This window comes from Terrapene carolina, unplaced genomic scaffold, assembly GCF_002925995.2.
Source record: "Terrapene carolina triunguis isolate 2854851 unplaced genomic scaffold, T_m_triunguis-2.0 Scaffold93, whole genome shotgun sequence".
Taxonomy (NCBI): Eukaryota; Metazoa; Chordata; order Testudines; family Emydidae; genus Terrapene; species Terrapene triunguis.
Genome location: NW_020664444.1, coordinates 15,847,254 through 15,874,163, shown reverse-complemented (window position 1 = coordinate 15,874,163; position 26,910 = coordinate 15,847,254). Strand labels below are relative to the sequence as shown.

At 38.1% G+C, this 26,910-nt stretch overlaps 1 protein-coding gene across 1 annotated transcript; it reads left to right on the top strand.

Annotated features, from left to right (window-relative positions):
• The first annotated feature begins 653 nt into the window (after positions 1-653).
• SDR42E2 (short chain dehydrogenase/reductase family 42E, member 2) lies at positions 654-26,129 on the top strand. The gene is made up of 12 exons (XM_024204728.2): positions 654-753; positions 785-1,005; positions 2,103-2,198; positions 7,518-7,575; positions 9,773-9,891; positions 11,212-11,287; positions 14,085-14,167; positions 19,082-19,219; positions 20,671-20,736; positions 21,483-21,546; positions 24,310-24,383; positions 25,878-26,129. Exons 1-12 carry the CDS (start codon positions 654-656, stop codon positions 26,127-26,129), a joined length of 1,347 nt encoding a protein of 448 aa, XP_024060496.1.
• Positions 26,130-26,910: the final 781 nt, after the last annotated feature.

Here is a 26,910-nt window from a genome sequence, read left to right as displayed (position 1 = left end):
CCTGATAGTTTAAGATTCCAAATCAAGTTACAGGACACCCTGGGTCATAGGCTATGTGAGCCCCAAAGGGCAGTTTGAGCCTTTGTGATGTAGACATTTGACCACCAGGAACTGAGTTGAGGCCAGCAGACACAATTTGCATAGACAACTAAACAGCCATTTATCTCAAGATGACGAAAATGTTGGTATCTACCATTATTCCTAATTTTGACCCAGAATGTGGAACACATCAATCCATACAAGAAATTTTGGACACTTACTCATGCTCCTTGACTTCATAAAATATTAATATTTTCCTCTCATTCTGTATGCTGCCATCTCTGTAAACAACTAGTCAAATATATGCAAACTCTGTGAGGCCTTTTCATGATACTTTTTTAATTTAGAAAGCACACATGGATAAGTTTTAATTATCAAGCAGTAGGTGGCAGTATGTCAGGTTTCCCAAATATCACCATTTTTACATCTGTATAATGTTACAAATATGGTAAAAGCAAAGTAAACAAACGAAAGCTATACAGATTTAACATAAATAAGCTTTTATATTGATTACCCTTTGACTTGGAAAGACTGGTTAATATTATTTATCTTTATATCGTCTAAACAGGTTAAGATAAAGAAAAACATTGCAGCCCTGAATGGAGCTTTTTAACATGAAAGTTAGTGGAATTATCTGCATCCCAGAGCACCATGGAGCAATTTTCAACATGGGAAAAAAAATGTTTTGTGTGTCTGGTGATAGAAAATCGCATCGCATGCTGTAGACATGACCCAAAACATATAGCTAATGGGGTAGTGCCCCCCTGGAGCCAAACATCTGACTGTAATCTGAACCGACATGCTGGAGCACTGAGTAAAAGAAGCATGAACACAGTAGTGACAGGAGGTGGAGGATACTTTGGATATAATTTGGGGTGTGCTCTTGCCAAATCAGGAGCCTCGGTTGTTCTGTTAGATATACAAGAGCCCATTTGGGAAATTCCTAATGGAGTAGTGTTTATCCAGGTATGATAAAAATACATGTTCACAACAATCAAATTAAGTTAATTTGTTTGGTTTTTACGTAGTGTCTCAGCAGGACAGTTTTCAAAACCCAGAACACTCAATCATAAATAATGTCAAATACCTTTTTAAAAGTAAGACTCCTCCACAACTCCCACAGCACTTTAAACAATAGACTGTAAAAAACATGTGAACTACTGTACTTACAGTGAGAAAGCAATGAAGTCTGGTGCCTAGAACAGGGTTCTATTCCTGACTCTACAAATAATTCTCCTTGTGACTTTGAGCAAGTCACTTCACCTATCTGTGCCTTGATTTAACCATCTGTAAAATTTGTATGATATTTCCCTATTTCACAGGGGTGTTCTAAAGCTAAAGGAATTAATTTTTGTGAAGTGTATTGCTCTCCTTGGAAGAAAGTTGTTATAATATAATTACAAAGTATTAAAATGGGCCTGATTTTCAGCCCCTGGCTTCCACAAGTGTGATAAATAAAGGGGGGTGGGGGTAGCTCCCTTTGATGGACACCCACCCAGCCAGTTAGCTGTAAAATACCTCTTGATAGCTGTTCTTTACTTGCTTTACCTGTAAAGGGTTAAAAAGTCCCCAGGTAAAGAAAAAAGTGGGCACCTGACCAAAAGACACAATGGGAAGGCTAGAACTTTTTAAAATGGGAAAAGAAACTTTCCCTTTGTCTGTTGTTCTCTGGGCTGGGGACACAGAGCAGCAATGCTATAAGCACTGCAGCAGGAATGCTGTGTAAGGTTTGAACCAGGTATGAAAAAATATCTTCCATACCTAAAAGAAATAATTTGGATAGGGAATGTTTAGTTAGACGCTATCAGGTTTATTTTTTATTTTGGCTTGTGGATCACCTCTGTGCTTACACCTAATGCTTTTGTCAGCTACCAAGGGGGATTTTACAACTAACTGGCTGGCTGGCTGGGTGTCCATCAAAGGGAGCTATCCCTCACCCTTTATTTATCACAAGTGTATGCACAATTTCATGCATGCATTTTATGGGTAATAACAGCTTCATGGTAAACTCTAAACTGTAGTTTTGTGATCAGATTCAAAATATCTTTCCATACATATTGCAGGCTGATGTGAGGGATTATGATGCCCTATTTGCAATTTGTGAAGGGGCTGACTGTGTGTTTCATGCAGCTGCATATGGAATGTCAGGACTAGAGCAAGTGAGTACAATTATCTCATGTGTCTTTCTATCTGAATCCTTATAGAATCAACATTAAATTAGCATGTGAGACCTGTGGTTATCATAGCACTATATTTCAGATTTCTAAGCACTCCGATGAAAAGAGCAAATTCCTATCCCAGCACTCAGGTCTCCCAATAACCAGGCTTTTTACTTAAGTCCATCTTCTTCTCAGGTACACCAATTCACCACCCACAACACACCTCTGTTCTTATCCTGTGTGCAAGGTGCTTATATTAACGTCTGCTCAATGCAGAGGATTAAGTCTCATGCTTAAACATACTCATGTCCATCTGTAGCTTCCACTCAACCTCTCTCACTGCCTGTTGTGCACAGTTTTAAGAACTCACAGGATCAAGAACACAATATATTGAACATCATAGTTTTAAAGAGCTACCTATCAAAAATATTTCTTGAAATGTTTGTCTTTTTGTAAATTGCCAGTTATTTATGAATAGATTATCATATTAGTGACCATATCCAGCCTCTATCAATCACTTAAAGTTTTATTTACAGTGATAGTTAAGACATATAACTTTTCTAACTTTGAGTGGTGAAAATTTGAGCTGTGGATAATAAGAAGAGATTTAAGCCATTGTCTAAAATGGCATTAACCCAGTGTTGTTCAAAAGTGTAAGATTTCAAAACTTCTTTGCATGTTTCATCTCAGATTGATTACTCAGTTTTTCATTGAAAGTTAACATTTGAGTGTAATTTCCTACAGTTGCCTGCTCTTATAATAATCAATTCCACACCTTTCCCTACCCTGTGCTAATAACCAGTGGTCTGTAAACTATTCTGATGCCTTGATCCTGCAAATCCTTGTACAGAGCACATACTTAATTGTGCCCTACCACAAGAGAGAACTGTGACTGTGCATGGGTACAAGTAAGTTAAGCACTAGGCTTATTCACCTGCACATCTACTAATGTTATATATGCCATCATGTGCCAGCAATGCCCCTCTGCCATGTATATTGGTCAAACCGGACAGTCCCTCCACAAAAGAATAAATGGACACAAATTGGACATCAGGAATGGTAACATACAAAAGTCAGTAAGTGAACACTTCAATCTCTCTGGTCATTCTATTACAGATTTAAAAGTCACTATCATTGAACAAAAAAACTTCAGAAACAGAATTCAAAGAGAAACAGCAGAACTAAAATTCATTTGCAAATTTAACACCATTAATCTGGGCTTGAATAGGGACTGGGAGTGGCTGGCTCATTACAGAAGCAGCTTTTCCTCTCCTGGAATTGACACCTCCTCATCTATTATTGGGAGTGGACTAGATCCACCCTGATTGAATTGGCCCTGTCAACACTGGTTCTCCACTTGCGAAGTAACTCCCTGCTCTCCATGTGTCAGTATATAATGCCTGCATCTGTAACTTTCATTCTATGCATCTGAAGAAGTGAGGTTTTTACCCACGAAAGCTTATGCCCAAATAAATCTGTTAGTCTTTAAGGTGCCACCAGATTCCTTGTTGTTTTTGTAGATACAGACTAACACGGCTACCCCCTGACACTAGGCTTAGCTGTCCACAATAATTGATAGTGTCAAAGCTTCTGCATATCTTCTTCCTTACTATCAAGAGCACCGGTTAAAAAAGTGCAGGATGGGGAGAGAACAAGCATTTCTGAAGAGATGTGGCTTATATGTGATCCTCAGCATGGAAATGAAGCGCTTAGCATCACACTCCCCAGCTTGGTTCTACTGCTACTATTAGGCAGAGTAACTTGACATTTATTTGGGATTGGATGGCTCTGGACTCCCTGTTCTGTGCATCACATTTAACCTTGCATTTATCTGTGCAACAATCTGCACCTGTGCTGTACAAGATCAAGAAACAAATTATATTTTAGTTTACCCAAATACAAGTAAGAATCAAATATCAATGCAAATAATTATATATATTCAACACCATCTGCATATCAGAAAAATAGTTCCATCAATGTACATTTAAACAGTAAATTTACTGATTATTGTAATTATTTTTTAAACTTATAAAATGCTCCCTTCTGTAGATCTCAGGACACATACCTGATGTTACTAAAACTTATATCAATACAAATAAATCATCTTCTATCATGCTAGAAAAATAATAATCTCCACAGATAAACAATCTACCTCCCACTCCTTCTTACTCCTTTTTTATTCCACATTATTCATACCTTGTCTACCTACCACATCAGGCAGATGCCTGAATGAAGAGAAGGTCCTTGTATTGTCCCCAAAACACCAAAAGACTCAGATTCTCTCAGGCTACGTCTTCACTACCCGCCTATCCGGCGGGTAGCAATCGGTTTATCGGGGATCGACTTACCGCGTCTCGTGAGGACGCGGTAAAATCGATCCCTGATGGCTCTACCGTCGACTCCGGAAATCCACCTCGACAAGAGGCGGTAGCGGAGTCGGCGGCAGCGCGGCAGCGGTCGACTTTCCCGCGTCCTCACCGCCAGGTAAGCCGACCTAAAATACGCAACTTCAGCTACGGTATTCACGTAGCTGAAGTTGCGTATCTTAGGTCGGAAGTCCGCTGTAGTGTAGACCTAGCCTCAGACTTGCTGAGGCTACAAATTCCAGCTTCAATCACCTCCCCCAAGAATAACCTCCCACAAGCTCCATCCTATTTAAAGCATGTCTCAGCTGATCCTAACTGTCATGGCAGATAAAATGAAGAGAGATAGCCTAGGCACAAAAAATATGGAACTGTATTGATCTAAACCAAAGCTTTGAATTGTTTACTGTGTAGTGATTAGGAAGCTCAGGAATCTGTTAAATAACAGATGTAATAAGTCCCATTTGCTAATACCAACTCACTTCAAGGACAGCTCATTGTAAAGTGCACTGTAGTAATTCAATCTAAAATGATGACTGTAAATCACTGTATCAAGATCCTAAAAAATGTCACAAACACCTAGTTGAGTGCAGATGGGAGTAGGTACTCCTGGCCGCCTGAGTTCCAAGGAGCAAACAGGAATCCAAGGGAACCTCTGCATTGCAAATCTTGAACAAAAATCGAAGAAATCTCCTCAATAAAGGGGGCAGGAATCACCCCTGTGATAACCTCGAAATCCTTCAACCAAATCACTATTATCAGTTCCATCTTATCAAGATTGAATGTATCCAGCTTATTCTCCTCCATATCCCGGTCTCAGGCAGCTACTGGGAAATCATAGTTACCACCCCAAGTCCAATACTTATGAAAACAAGACACAGAGCAGTGTTATCTGCAAACTTTTAACACTGCAACTCAAACTGCTTTGTGATTTTCCCCCCCCCCACACACACACACACACACACACTCCCTCTCTTTCTTATATACACTGACAAGGAAGACTAATAAAACTGAGCTTTGAAGAACCCCACATAAGTAGCATAAATTGTACACTACTTCCCTTTGCAACCTTCCAGACAGGTAGGAATTAATCCAGTCAGGAACACTACTGTCCTTCCCAGCTAATGTCTTAAAATGAGTTAACAAAACTTCATGTTTAACAGGATAAAAGGCTATTGTCAAAGATAAAAGAATCAGCATGGACCTCTGCTTGTTTTCCATTCCCTACAAGATAATCAACCTACAAGACCAGTAAAAAGCAACAGAGGGTCCTGTGGCACCTTTAAGACTAACAGAAGTATTGGGAGCATAAGCTTTCGTGGTTAAGAACCTCACTTCTTCAGATGCAAGACCACAAGACCAGTGCCACCCAGAGACATTCAAGCTAAATGATTGAAGGGAATCAAAGAAAGCTAAGGACTCTAGATGGCACCAGTGTTGTCTTGCCATAGCCTTCTAGTGTTAACAGTCTTTCCCAGAAAGGGAAGACTAGAGAACACAAACTCAGATAGACTGAAATCCTGCTTATACGAAAGTGTTGTAGAATGAAATTCTCAAGTTGATTCAGTGTGTTGCTGTGTACAAACTGCAGCTCTAGTTATAGTGAATTTGTTCCTTTAGTGTTCTTGTACTGGGGATGGGGAAGTGACTTCACTATCTGAGGCTCCAAAAATAACCTGGGAGCAACCAAGGACTTTCAGCTAGGAAGTGTCAGTGAAGTGCTGTTTAGGGGTTAGAGCACTGCACTGAGAGACAGGAGAGTAGGATTCACAGCATTGCCACTGACTCAATGTGTGACTCTGGGCAAGTCACTTCACCTATCTGTTCTGCCCTCAGTAAAAGAGGGATAATGATACTTACCTACCTCACAATTTTGTTGTGAGGCTTAACTGTTTATGTCCAAATCTCACTGAGTGCATATCATAACCGTAATTAAGTCTTCCCCACAATCTCTGAACTTACATTTATAAATATAAATATACCTATTAAAAAACAGAAATAATATACTCCAGCTAAGTTGATGGGAAGATTGAAACCTGAATTAAATTATTACAATTGCTGCTGTATTTAAATTCGCAACTGTCCACAATTAGTAGGTTGTCATTCAAATATTGTCAAAGCTAAGAAAACTTGTCCCTGATGTATGATCCTTAGAAAGAAACTGAGGGTTAAAAAACCCAAGCCGCCTTGAATAAAATAAAATACTCCCCAGCACTTTAATTAAAACAGCAACATAATCATCTTTGCTAGACATTATAGTTTAATTATTTTGTCACTGTACAGCACAAATTCACTGAATAGATATCTCTGAATACAGACAACTGACCATTGAATTCCTACTGTAACATGTATATTTAAAATCCTCCTTTCTGTATGCTTGTTTTAGGATACATTGTTACATTTTTAAATGAAAAGTCATTTTGAACAGAAAAAACAAAGCTTTTTGTTTCAAAAACATCAAAACAGGATGCAAACCAATTATTCCCAGAAACAATTTTTGTTTTAAAAATTGACAGACCAGCTCTAAGACTGAATGTAAAGTCTGAGGGTATGTCTACACTACAGGATTAATCCGAATTTAGATAATTCGAATTTGGGAAACAGGTTGTATAAATTCGATTGTGCGCGGCCACACTAAGCACCTTAATTCGGTTTTAAACCACATTAATTCGGTGGTGTGCGGCCACACTACCCCATTAACTTAAACACAGTAATTCGGTGGTGTGCGTCCACACTAACCCTAATTCGAATTAACAAAATCGATTTAGGCTCTACTCCGTTCGTCGAGGTGGAGTACAGAAATCGATTTAAAGGGCCCTTTAATTCGAATTAACTGGCTCTGTAGTGTGGACGGGTGAAGGGTTAATTCGGATTAAGGCAGCTAAATCCGAATTAAAGTCCTAGTGTAGACCAGGCCTGAGATTATTCAGATACTGTACAATCTCTCTTTTTCTAGCTACAAAAAGAAAAGATTGAATCTGTAAATGTTGGTGGGACAAAACTCATAATTGAAGGTATGTATCTAGATGTCTCTTTGTGTATTGGTATGGCAAGCTAATATACCATTTAGTAAAAGCTATTTGGCATAGTTAAACTATTTCTTAGTATATATTTTATATGGAAAATGTAATTTGTTTCACACAGTACTAAGACAGCACACCTGGGTTCTGTATCTGACTCTGTCTCAAGACATTCTGTGTAAACTTGGCCAAGACACTAAAGCCAAACAGCCACACTGGGTGCTGGAGAACTGTGCAGGGGCAAGCAGGAGGAATCTATATTCATCCCACCCAAGCTTCAGAGTAGGCTGCTCCATAAAGGCCACTGGACCCTATGTTTCCCTAGCCGTGTTGTCACACAAACCTCTTTCACAGAATTAAATTAACAGAGGATCCATGTACTGTTGGACTGAGATTCATTTGCTCAGCAGATGGATCTAACAAATCTTTATTAAGGCAAAACCCTCAGCAAGTAATGATCAATGACTCACAAGTAGGAAGCTCACTGTGCCATCACAGTGGCCTCCAGCACCAGACAACACAGCTTCAACCTCCCTTTTTACATAAACTTATTTATAACTTTTAGTTATCTTTTTTTATACATATGTATTAGTCTCTCATTTCCATGTTAACTCTCCTCCCCCATCAGTGCAGGTTTAGTGTCAGCTCAAACTGCTCTTTCCCAGCTTTCTAGTTACTTTATATTTTATTTTTCTCACAAACATGATTACTCTGCAATTTCTTACACATGCACAACACTAAACATGATCACTAGCCCCAATCCTACATCATCCCAAACCCCTCACTCGGGAAAAGCTGGGACCATTTCAGAGATGCCATTCCCCACCTCCTGCACCCTCTGCACAAAGCCACCAGCATACCCTCACATCAGGATGACACTATTAATCTCTCGCCACTTCTTATCAGTAAAATGGATATAATAATACCTCTCTCCTTCATATGGGTGTTGTGAGATTTGAAACAATTATTCAATGTATGAAAAAGGCATTTATATTATCACATAGAAGGTGCTCTGTGAGTGCCAGGATTACTTTTATTATCACTTTACCCTATTAAGACTACAGATATCCACATAAGTGAAAGCTTCCCTTTTATTTTACTTTGTACCTGGAAACTCCTTACCCAAACTCATGTTTGTTTTTCTTAAATTTTAGTCTTTTACCAACAATCTCAGGAAAATTATGATAAACAATTTTCAGATTCTCTCATTTCCAGATATGGCTTTTCAAACTGAATTGCATTGTGGCTCAGCTTCTATACCTCTCTTCTTTATTTCCAAAATATAATGACATTTATGCTGCAAAAACATGATTGGTTTGTACCCATATTCTGCTTGTCTGTGACCCCTTGTACAGCTTGTTCCTCTACCCTCAGATTATTCTTCTCAAGAGCTGAGTGGAGGTTAGTATTTGGGGCCACAATCAAGGGCATATCTGCTCAAACATGGAGATCATGCCCCTGGATCCTTAAACACTGCTCCTCAACACCCTCTCCAGCCATGGAGGACTTACAGAATGTTGTGTCTCCAGAGGTTTGTAGGAAAGCCAGAAAAAAGGAGGAACAGTTCTACCCCTTGATTGCAACCTGGCAGTAGCTTTTCATTAGCATGTTTAGTCTGACACAAGAATTAGCATTCATTTATTTGGAAGGAATTAACTATTTTCCTAGTTTTAAGAGCAGTTCTTCCTGCTATCATCCTACTAGCTTGTGAATATATAGTGGGCTGGCATTAGAGTAGTTGTGCTACTTCTATCGTAGTTAACTGAGGCCCAATCCCCTCTCCTAACAGAAAAGTTCTAGCCCTCTACAAAACCATAATGTTCAATTACAGGATATTCAGTCAGAATGTGATGCCAAATTATAAAGAACTTGGGATCATTTGAAATGCATAGAGTTACAGTATATAAATGTAAGATATTATTATAAATTCCCAAACAATCCTAAAATGGAAAGATTACTCTTATAATATATGTGACTGTTGTTTTAGAAAAAGCTTATTTCCTGTTCATGTAGGTTACCTGTTCTGTTCATTCCCTCTGAAGCATCTGGCATTGGCCAAGATCGGAAGACAGGAAACTGGGCTAGATGGACCTTTGGTCTGACCCAGTATGGCCATTCTTATGTTCTAGGTTATTTATTTTCTTATTATTCCAATTTCTATTGAAATAATTTACTTTGCATATCACTGCAGTCTGCAAACAACAGAACATCCCCAGATTGATATATACTAGTACAGTGAACGTGGTCTTTGGAGGGAATCCCATTGAAGATGGCGATGAGGAAAGTGTGCCATATTTTCCACTAGAAAAGGTATTTTGCCTATACTATTTGTTCCATGTTTTCTCTATTGTATTGCTTTGCTCTGTTATTTCTGAACAACATTGGACGCAAAAGGATAAGAAAAAAGAAAAATCTTCTGTTTTTTAAAATTGTATATAGACACCATTTGAGAACCAACGTAATTATTTTAAGTAACTATTAGTATATACTTTGCCATCAAGGCCCAGACTGTAGAAAGGAATCCATGAGGGCCCTTATGCTCATGCAGAGTCCCATTGTAGTTAATACAGATCAACAAGGATATAAAGGTCCCCTTGTATGGATTAGGGTCTAACTGAGTCTTTATATTCATTATTTTTATTTATATACCTGTTATCTGTTTTCTCTCTGGTCAAATATTATTATCTATTTTCAAAGTGAATGCTGAAATGGAAAAACTGCACTTTTTATTATGGGATCATTGTCTTTAATAAGAAAGCAAACATTGTCAGTTCATGTAAATTTTTATTTTTCCTATCTTCTCTTTCCATTAAAATACTTCTCTTGATATAATGCAGTGCCTAGCTACCACTATGATTCATACACTATAAATGGGCAGACAAAATAGTTTTTAATAATGTTATTCTGAATAACTTGGGGGGGGGGAAGTAAACACACAGGCTACGTCTTCACTACCCGCCGATCCGGCGGGTAGCAATCGGTTTATCGGGGATCGACTTACCGCGTCTCGTGAGGACGCGGTAAAATCGATCCCTGATCGCTCTGCCGTCGACTACGGAAATCCACCTCGACAAGAGGCGGCAGCGGAGTCGGCGGCAGCGCGGCAGCGGTCGGCTTTCCCCCGGTATTCACGTAGCTGAAGTTGCGTATCTTAGGTCGGAACACCGCTGTAGTGTAGACCTAGCCACAGTAAATTAAGCTCACACTACAAGAAAAGCAAACACAAGAATTCTCACCTAATCATTAACTCGTACAATAAAAAATCATAAATATTTTGAGTGGTTTTTCTACTACTACAGAAACACATTCAAATTTAAAAATATTAAGCAATTAAAATCTGAGTAACACTATTATAACAATATTTTACATTGTTATAAGATTTAAAATATTTCTTCAAATGGACTACAGTTAACTGGATATCCAGATTCGTATAGGCAAACCTGTCTGCTTCACTTATAAAACAATAATTTAGGCATTTTACCCTAAATTAGTACCCCCACAACTTCTTAATTTTGAGAAGCTGTTACAGAGCTGATGACAAGAAACCAGTTTGACAGAAATTGTGTCATTTACAGAGCATATTGATGTAATTAAGCAAAACCATAATATTTGCTCTTATTTTTATTTTAGCATATTGATCATTATTCCAAGACCAAATCAATTGCTGACCAAATGGTACTAGCAGCTAATGGAACTCCAGTAGCAGGTACTTTTCAATTAATATTAATTCACTTCAGCCATTAACACCATACTGGGATTTATTACTTCTCCTGATGTCATATCTAACTGACATGTGTATATATGTGTTTTCCTCGAGTTGACAAGATCATTGTGGATAGTTCTCTGAAAATATCCACTCAATGTGCAGCAGCAGTCAAAAAAGCTAACAGAATGTTGGGAATCATTAAGAAAAGCATAGATAATAAGACAGAAAATATCATATTGCCTCTATAGAAATCCATGGTACACCAACATCTTGAATACTGAGTGAAGATGTGGTCACCCCATCTGAAAAAAGATATATTGGAATTGGAAAAGGTTTGCAAAAGGGCAACAAAAATGATTAGGGGTATGGAACAGCTTCCGTATGAGGCGAGATTAATAAGATTGTGACTTTTTAGCTTGGAAAAGAGATGACTAAGGGGGGGGATATGATAGAGGTTTATAAAATCACGACTGGTGTGGAGGAAGTTAATAAGGAAGTGTTATTTACTCCTTCTCATAACACAAGAACCAGGGGTCACCAAATGAAATTAATAGGCAGCAGGTTTAAAACAAACAAAAGGAAGTATTTCTTCACACAACACATAGTCCACCTGTGGAACTCTTTGCCAGAGGATGTTGTGAAGGCCAAGACTATAACAGGGTTCAAAAAATAACTAGATAAATTCACAGAGGATAGGTCCATCAATGGCTATTAGCCAGGATGGGCGGGGATGGTGTCCCTAGCCTTTGTTTGCCAGAGGCTGGGAATGACCGACAGGTGGTGGATCACTTGATGATTGCCTATTCTGTTTGTTCCCTCTGGGGCATGTGGCATTGGCTGCTATCGGAAGACGGGATACTGCACTTTTGGTCTGACCCAGTATGGCCATTCTTATGTTTTATGTTCTTATACTCACAGATTTATAGAAAGATACCAGAAAGCACAATACCAGAAAATTAAAACATTTTCCCTAAAAATAATTTTAAAATGTTTACAACTTCTACAATATATATAATACAACACTTACTTTTGAATACCAGCATTTCTTTAAAGGGATAGAAGAGTTAAAAAAATAAACCTTGTTTAAATGATTCATATTGAAAGTGTTGTGTAACATAAGTAAATATGAATGCTGATTAAAACATTAGTTCTACAGTTATAAATTAAACTTTGCAGAAGGCATTTGATATTTATTCTGGAATTATTTATTAGGGCTTCCCAGAGTTTTCCATATTGAGGGAGTCAGTTATACACTTGAACACTTGAGCTCACCTGTGAGATACTATAACTAACAGTTTAATACAAATCAATGTAAAGTGCAACATGATACCATGTGACCTGGTGACACTGAGTTAAATTTAGCTGTGGACAATTTCCAGAAAGGACTTTTTTCATCTGATACTTGCAAAGTACTACAAGTGGCTAATATAATACCATGAATGTTAAAAGATATTACCTCACCCACCTTGTCTCTCTAAAACTTATTCCGTGTCATATGTATTATATAGCTATTTAGCAGATTAGGGCTATATCTACACTGCGCACCTTACAATGATGCGGGCTGTGCCACTGCAGCCGTGCCATTGTAAGGTAAGCAGTGTGGCCTCTCTTTGTTGCCGGTGACGAAATAAAACCACCCCTAACAAGGGGCAGTTGCTTCATCAAGGGGAGAGCCTCTCCCACTGACGAAGCACTGGCACTTTTCATTGTTAAAACTTTTGTCGTTCAGGGGTGTGTTTTTTTTCACACCTCTGAGCGACAAAAGTTTTAACGACAAAAGTGCAGTGTAGACATAACCTAAGATGGTTCAGTCAGTTTTAAATACAGTTAAACATTTCAAACATGAAACTTGGATTTAATGCTATATCAAGATTAGGTACTTCACTTCATCAAAGTCTTGTGATAGTGTATTAAGAATTTAATTATTCTGATATGATGAACTAGATCAGTGGTCTCCAAACTTTTTTGATCGCGCACCCCTATCAGTAAAAAAATTTTGAGCACGCACCCCCTGCCGCACTGAAGCAAAAAAAATTTAAAAAACTCGGACTCCCACCCAAACTGCTGAAGGAAAAAAAAAAGCGCTCCTCCTGCCGCGCACACCACTTTGGAGACCACTGAACTAGATCACCAATGTACTGTGGGAAAATAGGGAGATGGGCACAATCTTGCTCCCATAAAAGTCAATGATAGTTTTGCCATCAACTTCGATGGAAGCAGGATTGGGCCAAATATTCGAAGCCTTCCATCTATAAATTAATGGTTCAAATCCAGCTCATATCTCTAGTGACTGAAAGCCAGTGCTTCCTGATCGTGGTTCGTGGTTTATGTAAAATTAGTTTGGTGAGCTTATTCCAATTTTTATTTGATACTAGTTCACATCACAAAAAATATTGTCACAATTGATATTCTTTTTGGCTATCTTAATGCAGAGATCAAAGACTGTATGGACAAGGGATTGAAATACTCAGTAACTGCTAGAGGGAATCCCTCCAAATCAGAGTTTGAAGCACATTGGCAAGGCAGTTTGGTGAATTTTTATATTGCTACTGTCTGTCTTGTGGATAAAGAAATAAACTTTGGGGGGCTATCAAGCCAGCACCTTTCACAAGTACTAATTTAATTTCCTTTTTTAAAAGAAGATGAAAATCATTTACTTCAAAGTAAGTTCTGCACATGGAGTGGCTACAGCTTTGGGCCCTTATTTTATATGCATTTGGATTTTCATAGCCTATGAAAAGTACCTGTAATGTAATATGAAAGTCATTTGAGAATCACATTTTATCATATATCCTAGGAGGTGATAAGCTCCGTACATGTGTTCTTCGCCCACCAGGCATCTACGGACCAGGAGAGCAAAGACATCTGCCACGAGTAGCAGTATTTATTTTATTTTATTTTATTTTATTTTATCAGTACAACTTTTCATTAATATACAATAGCATTTATTATAATTAATGTCATAGATTAATTGGCTAGTTGTCTGGAAACAGCTATAATCTGCTCTTAGTTTTTTAAGACATTACAATTAATAAAATAGCACATGCTTTACAGAGAAAATATATCTTTAAAGACTATACGGTAGGTACAAAAATAGTCAATAAAGTCATTCTTCATCGCAAGCAAATGTAAACTCAGCATTAGTACATTGATTTGAAATACCGGTAGTTTAGAGCTTGTACTGTAATAGATTCAGATCCAGATATATTTCAGACTTCACTATGCAACTTATACTCATAAGTTTTAAAATATTAATAAAAGATGATACAGCAAAATATCTTATTTCCAGCATCAACCATTAACGACTTTCATTATCCAATGAATCAGGCTAAGGAGTTTGAAATACTTTCTAATTCAGTAGGTTACTAAAGGGCAAGCAGAGGTGCCCATGTTTACTTTTTTTTTCTTGCTTTATTTTAGGTGGTTGGCTTACTATAGTGTTAAGAAGATAGAGTGTGCATGATTACAAGTCACTTGTTTTGAGGGCAGATTACTCTTTAAAGTTATGTAGCGCTCTGAATAACTAACATCTGTATTTTTCACAGGAGCAGGGGAGGGTTGTGCTAAAATGTAGGGTTCAGGCGTGATGCATGATTGATAGATTTAGAAACTGGGGTGAGAAAGTTATTCCTGTACAGCTGGTCTCATGCAAACTAAGAAACTTGACTTCAGAGATGGAGAGATACAACAAATCATTCCAATAAAATGTACAAGATAGCCGTAAAGTAATTTTTCTGTAAAACATATGGCATATAAAATACACATGCTGGTGTGTTGTGGTAAAATAGTTTTATCGATACTCATGTGAGGTGATCTACATAAATCACTCGTGGATTGATCGCTCATGAGTAACATAACCATCCCAAAATTATGGTAATAAAACCTTTTTGTGACACCATCCTATTATATACAATTTGTATATGCCACATATTTGACATAAATGATGGGATGGGGTAGTGTATGTAATTTATTTAATTACAACATTTTCTAATTAAATTTTATATATAATATATATATATATAAACTTATTATGGCTTCTTCATTTTGTTCCTTTTTTCCCATTTTCTCTGTAGTGTGTCTTTCTTTTTCAACCTCTGTTTTCCTTCATTCTGTTCAATATTTTTTAAATTTTCTGTTTATTTTATCTACAGCTTTTCCTGCAGCTCTCCTTTGTCTTCAAGACTCTTTTCTGATTCTTTCATACCAGTTTATTATTTTTCACCATTTTTGCTTTCAGCTGACTCCTCTTTTTCCCTCCTTCCCCGAAGTTCACTTGTCCCTTCCCTTTCCCACCTTTCCCTTTCCTCATTTTTCTTTCCTGTGTTCTCCAATCCTTCCTTCTGCCTAAAACCCCTTCACTCTCTTCTCAGTGATCCCAAATTTCCTCACTTTCCCCCTAACTACCTCCAAAACCCCTCATTCTCTGTCCACTTGCCCCCTAACCCTCTCCTTCCTCATGTTCTCCAACCAACCCACCCTCTCTGAAGGTCTTCAAAGTACCCCAAATCTCTCTTTCTCTTTCAATCTTCTCCTATCTTTCATTTCTGGAAATTCTCTCCTCACAATCCTCAATCCTCTTCACTGATCTGCAAACCTCCTCACTGCTTCCCACATCTCTTCACACGCTCCCCTCATTTGTCCTTAACGTGCCTTACGCTCCTTTCCCTGCCATTGCCCAAAAACACTTTCCCAACTCCTATTCATTTCTGCAAAACCTCCTCCTCACTTCCCCCAAACTCCCATCCGCTGCTCCGAAGACCTCCTCACACTTTCCCCTCAATCCGCTGTCTATTTAATACATATATTAGTACTTATTTGGCCCCAGAGTATCTGAGTGCCTCCCAAATACTTATGGATTTATTGCCACAAAACCCTATGAGGTAAAGAAGTATTTGTTCGCATTTTGCATATGGGAAATAAAGGCACAGAGAGATGTAAGTTACTTGCCCTAGGACACAAAGGGAATAAACCCCAGATCTCCTTAGTCCCACTCCAGTGCATTAGCCACAAGCGCATCCTGTCTCCCTTTCACTATTTCCCAAATCACCTCACTTCCCTTCCATTTGCACTCAAAAATATTTACTCCTCCTTTCCTTCACTGCTACAAAATCCCCTCATTCCCAAATATTATTCCCAAACTCCCTCAGATATTCCTTCCCTTCACTCTGTTGCATATCCTCTGTTCCCCTCACTATTCCCTAAAAATCCCCTTTCTGTCTTCTCTCACAATCCCCCAAGCCCCACCTACTTCCTCTTCTCATTGTTATCAAACCTCTCACTCCCCCAGACATTCTCACTCTTCCTTCTTAAAACTCTTCACTGCCCTCTAAACCCTCTCACTCTCCTCTCCATTCCCCACTGCTCCCAAGCTCCACCTCAGTCTCCCTTCACTGACCCTCAAACCTCCTTTCTCCATCCCCTGGCTGAATCCCAAATCTCCTTACTTTCCCCCTTTCATTGACCTACACGCTCCCTCATTCCCCCACTCCTTCTCCCTGTTAAAGCTCTCAGGTTTTAAATGCCCTCCCCTTGTGACATCCTAACTCTGCCTTTCCCAACTCAAAACTGCTACCTCTAACAGAACCTGTGATATCTCCATGACAACCAGAAGCCAGAGGGAGCCACATTGTGTATAGCAGAGTGGCAGGGGTCAAGGATCATAGGGTGCAATGGAAGGCTGCTAGCAATTCCAGGACTTAAAAGGAGCCTGGGGACTGGCATAAAGGAACTGTCAAGGGCATGTGGGCATGGGGAGTGTCACTGAGTGCCTCCTCAAATATCAGGCCTGTCACCAGCTGTTTTCCATTTGTAGTTTAACTGATTTCAGTTGTACTGTCCAGGAGAATACTTATAGATATGCATGAAGCCAATTTAAAAAACCCCCAGAACTTTAGCAGAAGAAACTTCTTTTCTAGTATTTCACTTAGGACAGTAAAGCAGGTGGCAAATCTGCTGTTCCTTTTTGGATGTACATAATACAAAACCATATGTAATTTATATAAGAATGCTAGAGAAAGTAGCATATGTTTAAATAATGCACTGATGTGAGACCATTTATAGATTCATGTAACAGCTGCTATGCAAGTGGCCCCTTTCCTGCATATAGCGCACACACACCTGAAACCTACAGAAAATAATAGAAGACATATATGCAGTATGAAATACATATGGCCTTTCCACACATTAATGTGGCACAAGGCCACAAGAAGACAAGAGAGCAGAGAACACTTTAAACAATGTGGGGTTAATTTCTTTACCCTATATAATTCTCAGTAAATTCAATTGAATGATTTAGCATTTACAATATAAATAATTCACAATAATTAAAGTGAGATAGCAGCAGGTTTGTGTAAAAGAAGATCCATTTGGGTCTAAAAAAAGGGACAGCCCTCAGAACAAGAGACAATGCTTGCATCATAATGAGTTCTTGCAACACAATGAGTTAGGATTATGTACTTATAACACTGTGCTAAAATACACTCACAAATGTCCCAATACCAATAACTTCAACTGGAGAATCAAAGAGCAGTAATTGGCCCTAAATTGGTGATGTTCCTTAACAAAAGACAAATAATAGAAACACAGTAGAACAAGAAGAAGTATCTTCTAGAAATGAGAGTTTCATAAGCATAAATACAAGAAATAATTTTTCTGCTCTTCTCTGCTCTGATAAGGCCTCAGCTGGAGTACTGTGTCCGGTTCTAGGTGCCACATTTAAGGAAAGATGTGGACAAATTGGAAAAAGTCCAGAGGAGAGCAACAAAAATGATTAAAGGTCTAGAAAACCTGACCTATGAGAAAAGATTGAAAAAACTGTGTTTGTTTAGTCTGGAGAAGAGAAGGCCGAAACTGTGTTTGTTTAGTCTGGAGAAAAGAAGGCCGAAACTGTGTTTGTTTAGTCTGGAGAAGAGAAGGCCGAGGGGGACATAACAGTTTTCAAGTACATAATAGGTTGTTACAAGGATGCGAGAGAAAAGTTGTTCTCATTAACCTGAGAATAGGACAAGAAGCAATGGGCTTAAATTGTATCAAGGGAGGTTTAGGTTGGACTTTAGGGAAAACTTCCTAACTGTCAGGGCGGTTAAGCACTGGAATAAATTGCCTCGGGAGGTTGTGGAATCTATGTCATTGGAAATTTTTCAGAGCAGGTTAGACAACACCTATCAGGGATTGCCTAGATAATACTTAGTCCTGCCTTGAATACAGGGGACTGGACTCAATGACCTTTTGAGGTCCCTTCCAGTCTTAAACTTCTATGATTCTATAATTTCCCATTTTCGTTCAGACTACTAATCCTAGTCCAGTAACTTTCCTAGAGGCTATTAGTGCTTCTGAAGAAAGTTACCCCTTTCTCACAATAATACACCTAGCAAATTGTCTAACATTGTAGGTGGGGATGAGGATGTTCCCTCCTGACTGTTTTAAGTGATCGGCTTACTTTCTGGAGCATGATATTTGATTACTTTTAGCTTTGTTTATTAACATGTTATTAAATTATCCAGATCTATTTTTAAAATCTGGCCACAGTATTTGATTCGATTTCTGTTCTAATAAATGACAAAAAGACAATCTAAACTAGAAGTCTCAAGCACAGTATTTGAGTCATACATCCCCTTAGTAAATAGCAACCTTTTTCATTTTTGATTAAGCGTCCAATCCTGGAGGCATGGAAGTTGGTGGTAAAGTTCCCATTGACTTCAGTGGGAGAAGGACTGGGCTTTGTTTGATGTACTCTTTTTATGTGCAAAATTAAGCCACATCCTGCAAGGATTTCCTGTTTGTATGTTTTTGCAGGTTAATATTCAGAAGGGGCTGTTTCGCTTCAGGTTTGGGGACCCTTCTGCCAAAATGAACTGGGTTCATGTACAGAATCTTGTACAAGCTCATATCCTGGCTGCTGTGGCTCTTACCTCTGAGAGGAATTATATAGCTGTAAGTAAAAAGAAAAAAACAACTGCAACACCCTATCTAGTTTGATATAAGTTTAAAATGAAAATAGCTATAATCAGAACAGAACCATGGTACTAGCTCTTAACGCTCACATCATGGTCCTCCTGTGCATGGCCTTTGCCCTACTCTATTGCTAGGGTGACCAGATGTCCCGATAAAATCGGGACCGTCCCGATATTTCGGGCATTTTGTCCCGATATCCGCCGGCAGCACTGTGGGGGTTTTTTTTGTTTGTTTGTTTGTTTTTTCTCAGCCGGGGCAGGACTCGGCTTTTTTTTTTTTTGCTCTGCCGGCGGGCCCCCCCCCCCCCCCCAATGTATCCTGATATTTTCTTTCCCTCATCTGGTCAATCTATCTATTGCCATGAAGTACCAGCTACTTTGGTGGCACTAGAGAACACTGAGTGCACTACATAGTGAAGACAGTCCACCAGCAGGAAAATACTCTCCCCAAATTATCTTTATTATTATTTCTCCAACAGGAGCAAAAGAGTAATATACAATTAGAGAATGGAGTTGGGGCTGTTTTACCCTAATCCCCGCTATACACAGAGGCCATTATAGGAGTGGGATTGAGGATGGGGAAGGTGGTTTGAGATAGTCCCTTCCTCCCCAAGTAGCTGCCAATGGCTGTTGTGAAACTAGCACTCCAGCTAATATCACAATCCGTGCAGATCAGTTTGCAGAGTCAGGACCTATGTATTTAATTATGGAAAGAAAGTCTTAGACAACCTTAACTATATGTGTTGCTGCCGGATTTTACCTATATATTTGCACATGCAAACTACCAGCTCTGCACACTCAATACAAGTGCATCTATTTAAAAAAAAAAATTGTTGCATGTCTTTTCTTCCTTGTTAGCACAAATTTTTACTCTGTATAAAATAATTAATTAAAAAAGAAAAGTACATTGGTAAGACTATCAAAGCATATACTAGTGTTTGGGTTTTATATGTGAAGCTATTAACAGGAAAAAGGTAATAGGCCAAACTTTACTTCCACAAGTACGGTCACTTGGCCTTCAATGGGGTCTCACCAGTGTAACTAAGAACAGAATATAACCCTAATATTTCCTGTGTGTTCCAAGAAGGCACACATTATTACAGTGTCAATTTAGAATCAATTTCACTGTGTTTGGGAATCACAGTAAAATAGCATTTTACCAGCAATAAACTTGTAATAAGCAATTTTACAGTGAAGCGGGTTATTAACCAAAATAAAACAATCAGTGTTGTGGCAATCAGTTGTACTTTATACAGAATAGTTGTTAATTGAAACAGAATTTGGGTAACCTGTTGATCTATATATACACTTTTATTTATGTTCCTATATTATTTACAAAATCAGTACTGATATTTAAAGAGAGAATGAAAAAATGTCACTCCACGCACAGTATCATGTTACTAAGCTGTCTTTTCTCTGTCTCTTTAACAGAGTGGTCAGGCATACTACATAAATGATGGCAAGAATGTCAACCTTTTTGAATGGATAACTCCACTAGTATGTAATACATATATTTATTTCAAATACAATACAATGAATGTAGAAAAACTGTAGGCCCACATTTTGAAAACTGTATATGCAAATATGGATGCATATATCAGGGAATTGCATGCGGTCCACCATTCCTTTGTATGTATACAAGTTCAACTTTTGTGTACACACTGGGGGGTTTGCATGCTCATCTCAGGTTCAAGAGCACCTTTCCAAATGTTAGGCTTAATAACTAACTGAAGTCAGGACAATGTGTACCGGAATAAGCGAAAGGTACCTTCTTGGTATATTTATTTTATCAGATTAGTGCCTGATCCTTCCTTCCTACCGACACCAGTGGAAGTTTTGGGTTCACAAAGAATGTAGGCTCAGGCTGTTATTCTGTAATACAAATAATTTTTCCATTAATCACTTTACTGTTAATGATTTACTAAAACCATAACATTTTAACACTGTAAAATGAGAAATCAGTGCATCATGACTGTGGGATTAGGATCAAAGAATACAAAATGCATTTTTCTCACATACACTGCTATTTCAGATAAATGTAATTTCCTACATTTCTCATGTAATTATGTTTGGAATCTTTTTGAGAAGAAAAATGGTATAATAATAACAACAACAAACTGATTTGAAAAAGAACATCCAGGTTTATATTTTATCTATAAATATTTCCATATACACTTTCTGCACTGATATCCGTACATTTATTAGTTTCTCTTTTGTTATTCACTATTTTTAATCCCTTTCAGTTTGAAAAATTAGGTTGCAGTCCACCATGGATACGTATTCCTACTTGCTTTGTTTACGTAGCAGGTAAAATATTTTTATTTATCTTTCTGTCTATCCTGCTCCCCTATCCATATTATCTGAATGCCATGCATTGGTTAATTTTGCTTTTTTACTTTTTCTCTGAGTTTTTATTTCCATGACACTTTTGTAAAATGCAAGATTGAACAGTTTTAAATTGTGCAATTCCAAAAGTAATTGTTCACTAGCTTTGTGACAATTTGGTTTATATGACACGTACTGATGAAATTCACCCGTATGAAGAGAGCCAACACAAGATTTATCCATCATTTAACTCTCACCTAAAATCTCACTGGGGCTTAAATGGGAATTAAGGGTTCTATGAGGCTTGTGCAGGCTCCCTGAATAGAGGTAAAGTTCACAATATGAATGTAAGAAATTACAGGTAAAAAACTTTGGCCTCATTGTATACTCTGAAATTGATGTTTTTAGGGCTGTCAATTAATCACAGTCAACTCACGCGATTAACTCAAAAAAATTCATCGTGATTAAAAAAATTCATTGCAATTAATCGCAGTTTTAATCACACTGTTAAACAATAGAATACCAATTTAAATTTATTAAATATTTTGGATGTTATTCTACATTTTCAAATATATTGATTTAAATTACAACACATAATACAAAGTGTACAGCACTCACTTTATATTATTTTTATTACAAATATTTGCACTGTAAAAATAATAAAAGAAATTGTATTTTTCAATTCACCTCATACAAATACCATAGTGCAATCTCTTTATCATGAAAGCGCAACTTACAAATGCAGATTTTTTTTTGTTACATAACTGCACTCAAAAACAAAACAATGTAAAACTTTAGAGCCTACAAGTACACTCAGTCCTACTTCTTGTACAGCCAATCACTAAGAGAAACAAGTTTGTTTACATTTACGGGAGATAATGGTACCCGCTTCTTATTTACAATGTCACCTGAAAGTGAGAACAGACGTTCACATGGCACTTTTGTAGCCGGCATTGCAAAGTATTTACGTGCCAGATATGCTAAACATTCGTATGCCCCTTCATGCTTTGGCCACCATTCCAGAGGACATGCTTCCATGCTGGTGATGCTCGTTTACAAAAATAATGTGTTAATTAAATTTGTAACTGAATTCCTTTGGAGAAAATTATATGTTCTGTATTTTACCCGCATTCTGCCATATATTTAATGTTATAGCAATCTCAGATGATGACCCAGCATGTTGTTTGTTTTAAGACCACTTTCACTGCAGATTTGACAAAACGCAAAGCAGGTACCAATGTGAGATTTCTAAAGATAGCTACAGTACTCAACCCAAGATTTAAGAATCTGAACTACTTTCCAAAATCTGAGAGGAACGGGGTGTGGAGCATGCTTTCAGAACAGGGCCAGCTCCAGGCACCAACTTACCAAGCAGGTGCTTGGGGCGGCCACTTCGAAGAGGGGCGGCACGTCCAGCTGTTCGGCGGCAATTCGGCGGACGGTCCCTCACTCCTGCTCGGAGCGAAGGACCTCCCGCCAAATTGCTGCCGCAGATCGCGATCGCGGCTTTTTTGTTTGTTTGTTTGTTTGTTTGGCTGCTTGGGGCGGCCAAAACCCTGGAGCCGTCCCCGTTTCAGAAGTCTTAAAAGAGCAACACTCTGATGCAGAAACTACAGAACCCGAACCACCAAAAAATAAAATCAACCTTGTGCTGGTGACTTCTGACTCAGATGATGAAAATGAACATGTCGGTCCGCACTGCTTTGGATCATTATTGAGCAGAACGCATGGACGCATGTCCTCTGGAATAGTGGTTGAAGCATGAAGGGACATATGAATCTTTAGCGCACCTGGCACGTAAATATCTTGTGATGCCGGCTACAACAGTGCCATGCAAATACCTGTTCTCACTTTCAGGTCACACTGTAAACAAGAAGCGGGCAGCATTATTTCCTGCAAATGTAAACAAACTTGTTTGTCGGAGCGATTGGCTGAACAAGAAGTAGGACTGAGTAGACTTGTGGGCTCTAAAGTTTTACATTGTTTTATTTTTGAATGAAGTTATTTTTTGTACATAACTCTACATTTTTAAGTTCAACTTTCACGATAAAGAGATTGCACTACAGTACTTGTATTAGTATTTTTCAATTCACTTATTTCTTTTATTTTTACAGTGCAAATATTTATAATAAAAATAAATATAAAGTGAGCACTGTACACTTTGTATTCTGTGTTGTAATTTAAATCAATATATTTGAAAATGTGGAAAACATCCAAAAATATTTATATAAATGGTATTCTATTATTGTTTAACAGCCTGATTAATTGCAATTATTTTTTTAATCATCCAATTAATCACGATTAATGTTTTTAATTGCTTGACAGCCCTAGATGTTTTCCTTGCAATGCTGAATTCTGCATCTTGTACATCCCAAACTCCCTCTGACATCTATGAGAATCTCGGGTGTGAAACAAATGCAGAATCCAACCTACAATGGCTTGTTATCACTATGTTTTCCAAAGTCTTGTAGTTATTTAATCAATCTACCAGGCCTACATCCAATCATACAAACCCTTTATTCATATAAGTAATCCCAAGTAGGCCCCTACTTTATGGTACAAAAATAGCAACAATCCAACCCATCTTACTGAAGCAAGTAGTGCTACTGATTTCAATTATTTTGTCCACCGTTCTTTAGCAATTTAAATTTTCTTTAACATTACCTACATGAACAGTTATACTAAAATTACAATATTTTAGTGGTTTACTATTGTTATCTCAAATAGTAACTTTCTGTTTCACAGCCACAACAATGGAATATCTGCACTTGGCGTTGAAACCAGTTATTGAATTTACACCTTTGCTGACCAGAAATGAGGTAAAATATGTATCTTTATAAAATATCTCATTAAAATTTGCAGGAAGCATGTTATATTAATACTGGGGGCACAATGTTACAGTAAGCTCACAAAGAATTCACACAAGTCAAAGAATAAAACTCCCCGTCTGTGCTCTGTCTTTAACCTGCAGTTTTCATGGAAAAAATAAATGCCAGCCACAATTTGGGCCATATGGTATATTTGTTATTAGAAATATGATGCCTAAATAATTTCTGTCCATTTAAACACACTTGTATTATTTATGTTGTTATTTAATAATTCCCAAGAAAATGTAATTATTAAGTTATTTTTAGAAAACACAAGCAAATAAGAAGCAATGGTTTTAGTCTGTACCAGTAATTAAACATTGCTAAATAATTTGCGACAAAAAAGAAACAAATCTCAACAATCTCTTGGTAAAATGACAAGTAATTATTTCACTTCATGTGAGTAGCTAAAAATTGCTATAGGGAAGATCATCTTCACTATTTCTGCAAGAGGAAGATCTTCTGATCTGACTTAGGGAGATGTGTGGTGCCAAGAAGCACCACCCCCAGGCCATCATTGTCTTCCAATCCATCTTCTCAATGGATTAAGTACAAGGTTGGGACTGCATGGTTTGGACCTGGAGCCCGGACCAAGAGTGGGAGGAACCACTTGCCACAGAAATCTTCCCTTCTGATGCAACAGATCTCCATTAGGGCATCCCAAGCCTACCATAATGCTGCTTACATTTTTAATTTCTCAGCACTTGCCCCTCTCCACCTCTTCAAAAGATGGGAGAGACACAGTCACAAGGAAGGCTGGTTCAGTGGTCAGAGCACTTGCCAGGGCTTGGGAGATACATGTTCATTTCCATGCTCTGCCACAGACTTCCTGTGTGACTTTGGGCAAGCCAATTTAGGGTCAGTTTTTGAAGGTATTTGGGCACCTAAAGATGCAGATAGGCATCTATTGGGATTTTCAAAAGCATCCAGGTGCCAAGGCACTTCTGAAAATCCCACTAAGTGACTATCTGCATCTTTAGATGCCTAAATACCTTTAAAAATCTGGTCATTAGTCTTTCCTCAGTTCCCTATACTCCCCTCAGGTGTAGTGAAGATAAATATTCTAAAGATTGTGGGCACTCTGATATTATGGTAATGTGGGGCCATTGAAGTACAATAGATGGATGGATGGATGTAGGGTGCCTGACCAACAGCACAGCGAGATGCTGCTGGAGAGGGTCTGAGCACCCTGTGTAGAGTCCAAAAGGCTGGAAGATAGCAGCCTCTGCCTTCTCTACAGACTCCCAAGACCCTCCATTTGTGAGGACAATTTGAAGGAGAATGTGAGGTATGTCCATGAGAGTGTACAGTTTGGCCCAAAGTTATTTTTAATTTGAGAATTTGCTTTTCTTTCATATTCTGTTGTGCTACCATTCACATAACAGAGTTTTGTTCACAGTTTGGAATGTATGCAGCTCTTTGACTGTTGGTTCTTTTGCCTCGTAGGTGCGGAACATTGCTGTGACTCACACATTCCGAATAGACAAGGCACGCAACCAGCTAGGTTATTATCCAAAGAAGTTCACATTTGCCGATTCTGTGGACCATTTTATTAAAACAAGACCAGAAAACCAGAATCATCACATCTTCCTTAAAGTCATACTTTCCTTAATTGGCAGCTTTCTAAGTTTGATGTTTCTTTCTTTTACATTGCAAGACCTTTCAATTATGCATTTTTTCAAAGAAAACCAACATTAACTTATGTTTCCTGAGCATTAATAAACTGGCTTGTAATCAGTCAAAGTAAAGTCCTCGGCTCACATGGGCTGCATTACTCTGCACCAGATATTAGCTCCGATGTAATAGGCAGTTATTTTTAGGCTTAAACTAAAAAAAGACGGCACATCAGTAAACCTTCTTAAAAGGTTAAAATAAAGTATAGTAAGGTCAGAAGGCCAAAGATGATCACCAATGACAAATGCAGAAGTCAAAGCTGCTGAATCTATTTGTTTCACACCAAAAGGGCTTCTTTCCAAACTGCTTGTTGAAGTGGATGACAAACTGGAAGAGAAGGAACTACAGTAAATCTGCAATACTGTATCAACAAAGACAAGCACAGCTAGAATAAGGAGAAAGACTGACCAGACCTGTTGCCAATGCATGTTATTGCGAGGAATACAGAGAAGCTGGAAAACAGAACAACAAAAGTGAAAAACAGATTCATGTAAACAATACACAATGCACACAAGCTGTACAGAAAAGATGCATGCAATGTAATTTTTTCTGTGAATTAGCTGTATTGTGACACTGCATAAGAGGTGAAATAAAAGTGTACTTGAAATTCAGCATGTATTAAGGCTCTCTCACATGCAGTGAGTGACCTTCATTACCATTCATTCATAATGTCCCACAATACCAGGAGGACTTCAGAAGTAGTGTCCAATTGTTGATGCACTTTGTTCTGGTCCATAGTTAAAGTACCTAATTTCATGGGCCAACAGATACCAGTACAACCCCTGTGTACCTTAATTATATTGAA

Bases quoted from the DNA above. Each gene is read 5' to 3' on its own strand.
- SDR42E2 (XM_024204728.2), top strand. From the start codon at position 654: ATGAAAGTTAGTGGAATTATCTGCATCCCAGAGCACCATGGAGCAATT. The intron at 754-784 runs GCATGCTGTAGA...CAAAACATATAG, and splicing joins TGGTGATAGAAAATCGCATC to CTAATGGGGTAGTGCCCCCC. The intron at 19,220-20,670 runs GTAAGTAAAAAG...TCTCTTTAACAG, and splicing joins CTGAGAGGAATTATATAGCT to AGTGGTCAGGCATACTACAT.